Source organism: Gymnoscopelus microlampas, assembly GCF_963454915.1.
Source record: "Gymnoscopelus microlampas genome assembly, chromosome: 6".
NCBI lineage: Eukaryota > Metazoa > Chordata > Actinopteri > Myctophiformes > Myctophidae > Gymnoscopelus > Gymnoscopelus microlampas.
In genome coordinates, this window is record NC_139943.1 from 2,350,828 (window position 1) to 2,358,733 (window position 7,906).

Here is a 7,906-nt window from a genome sequence, read left to right on the forward strand (position 1 = left end):
TCAGTCAATCTCTCTGTCTGTGCTGCTCTCTTTCTCCTTGCCCGCTACAGGACATCCATTCGTTTTGGAGGAGACACTGCAAAGCGAATCCTGGATCAAGAAAAATACATGACAAGAAAAAAATGATCTGGGGTGCAGAGGAGGAGTTTTTCACTATGGCTTCCGACTGTCCCGGCTCGGCCAGCCTTCAGATGAGGGACTTTCCTTCACAAACAATGCCAAAGATCAACGACCAAGACAACAGGTGAGCAGCTCCTCACAAGTTTATCTTTTAAGGTGGGGGCACGTCTGAAAGAGAAAGATGGAGGGTGAGGAAACACAGACTTTAAATCAGGATCTCTCTCTCTACAATGCACCTGTAAAGAATGTTCTATTTGAATAATTAAACGTATTGCTGAACCGGTGGCAACCTCCACAGTGTCCAGTAAAAACACAGAAATTGTGTCGTCACGTCATCCACGTCACTTTGTCAACAGTACGGCATGCTGCAATGTGTGATTTCTGTATCCCTATATGTAAACCTTTGGTGCATATTAATGGCTTGTTGGTCATCATCAGAGTAACAAAGTCTCCTCAATCTCTGTCTGCTCATAGGATAGTGTTGCACTCACTACTTTTTGTATAGATAGATTTGTGTACATTGCCTTTATCGTCCCTCTAACTTTATGTCAAGAAAGTTAATTTCTGATTTTTTTGTACATGTCCAGGTTGACCGATCACAAATGGGAGCAACAAATGACCTGCATCCTGTGCGTCATGGATGAAGACACCCTGGTAGGACTAAAGCCAGAGCCTGATAAAGTATTAGAAGTGTTAACGGTCTCAAAAGAGTTAAAGTATTAAAGGGACTACACCATGAATTAAAAAAAATAATAATCCAGTTTGCTATGCATGAGGCCACGCACTCGGATTGGATACCATTTATTATCTGTGATACCCCAGTGTACACTGCAATATCCACAGTGATGCCGCTTATCATATACTGTCTATGTGTTACTTTTCAGGATTCAAATTCAAAAACAGCAAAAGTAGCAGATCTACAAGCTCAAAGCACTTGCGCCGCATTTTGAGCTTGCGGATCTGCTACTTTTGATACTCTTGTGTGATGCTGTAGTATGATCAAGTAGGGGACTAATTTACACAAAAAAAACACAAAAAGTTAATATGGCGATGAGGTTTCTGCCCGACAGATATATCACATATACTAACGTTACACTTTCCTCTCTCTTAACCCAAGGAAATGACACCGCTTGTTACTGACAAGCTAGTGTTTGACCTGAAGATGGAGTGGACAGAAGAAGGCTGCAAGTCGAGCAACAACTCACAATCTGTTCCTATTGACACATCTGACATGGCGGATGACTTCGTCTTTAAGAACTATAGAGTAGCAAAGAAATGCATGGATATAACTTTTAAATAGGAGTCAGGTATGCCCTGTACTCACCCTGCAGGCTGGTCCACTCCTCCTACACATGAACAGAGAACACCATTACACTATAATCTGAGTACCTTGCCCAGTTTACCACAGTAATACAGGACTGGCAGCCCTCAGTCCATAGTACATATGAGAGATATATGATGACCGGAAGAAAAGATAGAGGCGATGGACAAAATGCACATTCAAAGTAAATATTTCACACATCAATTTCTCTCCATACATTTCAAAACGGGAAGATGGCAGGCCAGTCCACTTTTTTTTTTATTGAGAGAACTGGAAGACTGATAGGGAGATGGCATAGAGAAGGCACAGGTGAAAAGGCTGAGAGTAATATGTTGTTTGGTTTTTGTTCCGTTTTATGTAAAGCACTTTATAACTTAGAATTTGAATAAGTGCTCTATAAATAAATATAGTTATATATTATATATAAAGTTTATAATTATTATTATTATTATTAGAGGGCCAAGCATGTGCTGCGTAGGACCCCAATTGTTTTTGTTAGTTTTATTCTTCCGCCGTTTTTTGTAGTTCTGGCTGACAGAAGGCAAAACTTTATGCTTTTCAGCAAACCTAAATAGGGCTGTTGTAGCTGAATGCGTAGAGAGGACGCCTGGGAAATAGAATGTAACAAGTTCGATCCCAGGCCCCGGCAAAACGGATTGGTCAGGAATAGTGATGAAAAGCCTAATTAGAATACTACAATTGTGTGGATGAAGCAGAGAATTGGCAAACTTTTGTCTTGATGACTGAAAGAGTTTGAAATATGCCATTATAAACAACATAATAAAGAAATGCATTTTAATATCCACAATGCCTCAGGACTCTGCTCAGCTGTTTTCAATGCTCATTTGTTAATCACATTCATCATACACAGTCATCATAGCTTAGTTTTTATTTAGTTTTCTTCAGTGAAAAAAGGTAGTAGACGAACATTTCTTGTCATAGTTTTAGTTGACGAAATCAACACTGGCTCCAAGTGCTCCAAGAATTCCTATGCATTAGTGCAAAGGGCAAATTAAGTCTGTTGAATAACAGACAAATCTATAACATATTTCCCTTGTGCTCCTCGGGGGAGTTTTGAACGTGACAATGAAATATAAATGAGACGGAACTCTCTCTGGTCTTACCCGTGAACCCCGGCGTGGCGGCGGCCATCTTGCGGGCGTGTCTCTGTCCATATTGGGGTCTATTTTGATTGGTCGTAAATGGACTTTGAAAATGGAAGCTCTGCCCTTGATGTCAGGTGGACCTGTAGGAAAGAACATTGTAAGCAGATAGTGGATGTTTAGTGTGTGTGTGTGTGTGTGTGTGTGTGTGTGTGTGTGTGTGTGTGTGTGTGTGTGTGTGTGTGTGTGTGTGTGTGTGTGTGTGTGTGTGTGTGTGTGTGTGTGTGTGTGTGTGTGTGTGTGTGTGTGTGTGTGTGTGTGTGTGTGTGTGTGAGTGTGTGTGTGTGAATATACACAGAATATATGCAAAATAATGTAAATAATTTTCTATCCGGTGTCATTATGTACAGTTGAACAAAATGTCAGACTTGTATAGTTTCTGTGGAGTTGTTTAATTTTAAGCGGAGTGACCTTGGATTCAAATAAGCTAAATATAGTCTCTGTCGGGTGAAAACCTCATATGTCAAAAACTGTTACTTTTCATGATTTAAATATAGCAAAAGTAGCAGATCTACAAGCTCAAAACACGGAGGTCGAGCTTGTGGATCTGCTAGTTTTGATGTTTTTGTGTGACACTGTAGAATGATCGAGTAGGGCGTGAATTTACAAAAAAACATGGCCATGTTTTTAGACATGAATGTTTAACATGAAGGAGGTACAGTATGCCCGGTACGGTACCTATGAAGATCTGCCGGTCAAACCGTCCTGGTCTCATGAGAGCGGGATCCAAGATGTCTGGCCTGTTGGTTCCAGCCAGAACCACCACGTTAGTGACCGTATTAAACCCTGCAAAACAACAACGGGACAGTTACTACTCAACATTCTAAATATTACACTTCTCTTATGACAGTAGAAATCACGTGTAGAATTGATGACATTAATTACAGTGCTGTTCTAAGGAGCCAGCACCTTGTTTGAGAGTAAAAAAAAGAAAGTGCATCATTTGATTTAAATGGAATAAATGTTTTAGTGTTTCTGTGAACGGCCCAGTGGTTGAGATACTGAAACATATGCTCCCTGCTGGAAATGGAGTATTGCTGTGCCTTGCCTTCACTGCACTAGCTCCACCTTTCCACTGTCCATCTCAACAAAGATATAACATAACACAGACATTTGGAATATTTTACATATTGTACATAAATCACAAATCTTGTATGGGAGACCGTGGCACAAACTATTTTCAGATGGGGGGGTCCGCAGCCAAATACATATTAATTCAGGGGTCCCTGACATGGAAAAGTTTGAGAACCACTTGTTCTAGACGGCTGGTCACTTTGGCACCACACCTTAACCCATTAAGACCTGAAGCCGATTCTTCAAAACGTCAAACAGTTTTTTGAAAAAAAAAGGTGAGGTCATCACTTTGCTGTCGTTCTTGCTCAGACCTCTTTTTCAAGATTTTTCTAAAATAGCAGATCTACAAGCTCATAGCGCGGCACCGAGTGCCGCGCTATGAGCTTGTATATCTGCTATTTTTGAATAGCCAAAGAAAAAGAGGTCTGAGCAACAACGACAGCAAAGTGATGACCTCACCGTCCATCTCAACCAGCAGCTGGTTGAGCGTGTTCTCTTGTTCACTCTGACCTCCAAAGTTCCCTCCTCCTCCCTTAGACACAACACCCTGAAGCATTGCTCCTGATCTCGGGTGATTTTAATCACGTGACACTATCCTCCCATCTAACTGGTTTTACACAGTATGTGGATTGTCCCACAAGGAAAGAGAAGACACTTGATTTGATGTATGCCAATGTTAAGGGTGCCTATAGTGCCGCTGCACTGGCTCCACTGGGCAAGTCAGATCATAATCTGGTCTTTCTTCATCACTACAAACCCTGTGTAATGAGGCTACCTGTTACCACCCGCTCATTAAGTCTATGAAATTAATTCAGGGACCCCAACGGAAACAAGTCCGCAAGGACTTTTTTGATCGGACCTTTTAGACAAAAGTATTATAAATGTAACTGTGTTGTTTTACATTATTTTGCCTAATAAAAATTTCAATCAATCAATTCAGTTTGTTGGCAAGCGAGACCATCATGCTACGGATAATAAATTAGGCTTTTATGCTAAACTCTGAGACAAATTATGAAAATAACAGTTCTCTTTCTACTATTTGAATTCTTGGAAGTGATTATTTGGGGGTTAACACTTTAGAATAACTATCCATAATAACTAGTTAATTAACTTCAAGTTAATCATTCACTCATTAACAAACCGTTAATGAGTTATTAATGACTTGTCAAATGTTTGTTAAATTTATTAAGGATGTATAACTATGCCTTATATACTGTAGATAGCTAATAGATGACTCAACAAACTGGTAGTTAATAAATTATGACTTTATAACGATTTATAAATATGACTTAATAAATCACAAACAAGCTATTAGTCTTACTAATGACTTTTGTATTTTGTTAATAGTTTTCAACTTTCAGTACAAGCCAAAGCTATGCTGCCATCTCAGCATAGCAAATACACGCAGCAACATTTTTAATCCATACAGTGGACACTAGATAGAATAGACGGGTCCATTTGGTTCCAATTGTACATTCTCAGAGTTAAATTGACATTGATTTTACAATATAAATTGCGGTCCAGTGATAGAAATGCCATTAAATGGGGGTCTGTAGCCCTAATGCATGTCAAACTGGTGATCCTTGAAATTAAAATGGTTGAGAATCACTGCTAGAGCCGTAGAAAATCTTTTCTTATGGGGGTCCCTGGCGTGTCTTTTGAAATGGGGGTCCGCGGGCTAATAAGTGTCAATTTGGGGGTCCTTGACATGAAAAAGTTTGAGAACCACTGTGCTAGAGGGTGAAGGAGACTCGGTGAGAAGGGCTCTGTAGTCACCGGAGTATCTGGGTTGTAAGGCCAGGTACCTGGCTGGTACAAGGTAAGCTCTCGAGGAGAGGTATCTGGAGGTCATATTGTTGGCTTCGGTGGTTGTGTCATCCCGGTGATGTCGCTATGAGTCAGTCATATCCATATATGGAGTCCCAATGTTGGTCATGCCCAAAGATGGAGTCCATGACGTCAGACTTGGATGTGTCAGTTAGCTCTATATATGTAGTTCCAGGATACTCTTTGATGTCAGACTTGAATATGTCACTTATCTCCATATATACAGATCCGGGCATCCTGTGACACGGTCTAGCTTGCGGCGGTATCCGTTATGACTGAGGCTGGCAAGTATGATATGAAAGCCTTCTTTACAGCTATCCTGTGTAAAATGTACTTTCTGTTAACTGAAGAGCTAGAGACGGGGAAAATTACTGAATAGCAATGATTACTAGTGGAATATAGAGCTATTAATCACTTATTGTAACAAAGAAATATCACTTAAATAAAAACCCTACATACTTGGACCCCAGGGGTCTACACTTGGCTGCATTCTTTTTTGTTTGCCTGAATGTTTGGCTATTTAAGACCAAATTAGGGACGCTTGGGTTCATGTGTTGTACTGCAAGTGTCTTGTACAATGAAGAGCTGGGCGAATCCCACAAGTTTGACATCATCGGGAATTTCAGCCTCATCCAAGTCTGATGCCAGTTGAAAGGTCACAGTTCTGTTGTTCTCAGGATCGTCAACAATCTCTTGCAGAGCGGCGGCAACGATGGCTACGTCATCACCATCGACCAGACCTTCCGACACCAACTCCTGAGCCACCCCGTCAGCCGAGTCTCTGCCAGCCGTGAACGTAAATCTGATGTCGTTGAGTTCCTTCTTTGTATTCCTCATCCTCAGCACGAGGTTGATGGGGACGTTGTCGTTTGATTCTGCCGGATCCTGTGCAGCCGGGGCCTGTGGTAGAACCTCTTCCCCTGTCTGGTCAGCATTCACAGTGCTCCCCCGGGCTGGAACCGGACCTGGGTCGTCATCTGTGGGCGGGAGAATCTCCTCATTCACATTCATGTTCACGCCGACGTCCTTCAACCTGGGCGACCGCAGTGCCGCCACCGCGGCCCTCCCCTCCTCGCTCTCCTCGTCCAGCTCGTCGTCGCTGCACTCCCACTGTCCGTCCTCCGTCTTGTGGAGATGACCGCTGGACCCGGGCACACGACGCACCAGTTTTGCTCGGGCCGACATTGTCTGACCCATCTGCAGAAGCTTCTCCTCCAAGTACTCATTGGTCTTGGCTTTCTGGAAGAACTTGTGCTTTAACAATTCAGCAGCAGTAGGCCTGTTCTCCGGGGCTTTCTGTAAACACAGGGCGATCATCTTCCTGAAAGACTTGCCATATTTCTGGACCATGTTCTTATCATTGACACTGATGCCCGTCTCCAGGCAGGGAGGGTCATTCTGCAGGGTCAGCATCAGCACCTTCATGGGGGGGTATTTGGAATAGGGCGCGTAGCCGGTGGCGAGTTCAATGGCTGTAATACCGAAACTCCAGATGTCAACTTTGAAGTCGTAACCCCGCAGCTGCTCCATGACCTCTGGGGCCATCCAGCAAGGCGTACCCACAAATGTCTTCCTCACGTTTCTGGTCATGTCTCCGCCAGCTTCTAAGAAGGCACTCACGCCAAAGTCCGCGATTTGCACCAAGCCATCGTCGCCAAGAAGAATATTTCCGGCCTTCACGTCCCTGTGAATCTGCCCGTTTTTATGCAGGTATTCCAGCCCCTCCAAGACTTCTTTGAGGATGGTGGCGATACAGGCCTCGTCCATCACGCCGTTCTTGTGTTCACCGCGGTCGATGGTATGCCTGATTATGTCCAATACGGAGCCACCGGTGAGTAGCTTCATCACCAACCATAATTCGTTCTTCACCACAAAGGAGGTATAATAAGAGACGATGTTCCGATGGTGGCACTGGCTCAAAGCCTGGCTCTCCTTCAGGAGCTCGTCCATGCTGGTCTGACACTTTTCCAGGTTGATACGCTTGATGGCCACCGGCTCCTTTTTGGGCTCACAGTATGCTGCTTGGACCACAGCTGTGGCACCGCTCCCAATCACCTCTTTGAGAATATAATCATCTTTGTTGATTGGCCAGGAATGGGAGAAGGCGTGGTCCTCCATGTTATGTTATTATGTTAAATAACCAGCTTGCTGCTGCGTGCTACTGTCCTCCACCGACCAGCACACCGGCTATATATGGCCTACTATATCACAGTGATGTCATGCATGCCCCGCCCATGGCCTACACCTCCACAGTGATGTCATGAATGCCACGCCCATGGCCTACACCTCCACAGTGATGTCATGAATGCCACGCCCATGGCCTACACCTCCACAGTGATGTCATGAATACCACGCCCATGGCCTACACCGCCCGAGCCCCAGGATCGGGGGAGCTTTTTGA

At 43.5% G+C, this 7,906-nt stretch overlaps 1 protein-coding gene across 1 annotated transcript; it reads right to left on the minus strand.

The window, feature by feature from the left end:
- Positions 1–6,036: 6,036 nt before the first annotated feature.
- LOC311047940 (serine/threonine-protein kinase OSR1-like) lies at positions 6,037–7,623 on the minus strand (the record flags this gene model as incomplete). The annotated part of the gene is made up of 1 exon (XM_084060890.1): positions 6,037–7,623. One exon carries the CDS (start codon positions 7,621–7,623, stop codon positions 6,037–6,039), a length of 1,587 nt encoding a protein of 528 aa, XP_083917016.1.
- Positions 7,624–7,906: the final 283 nt, after the last annotated feature.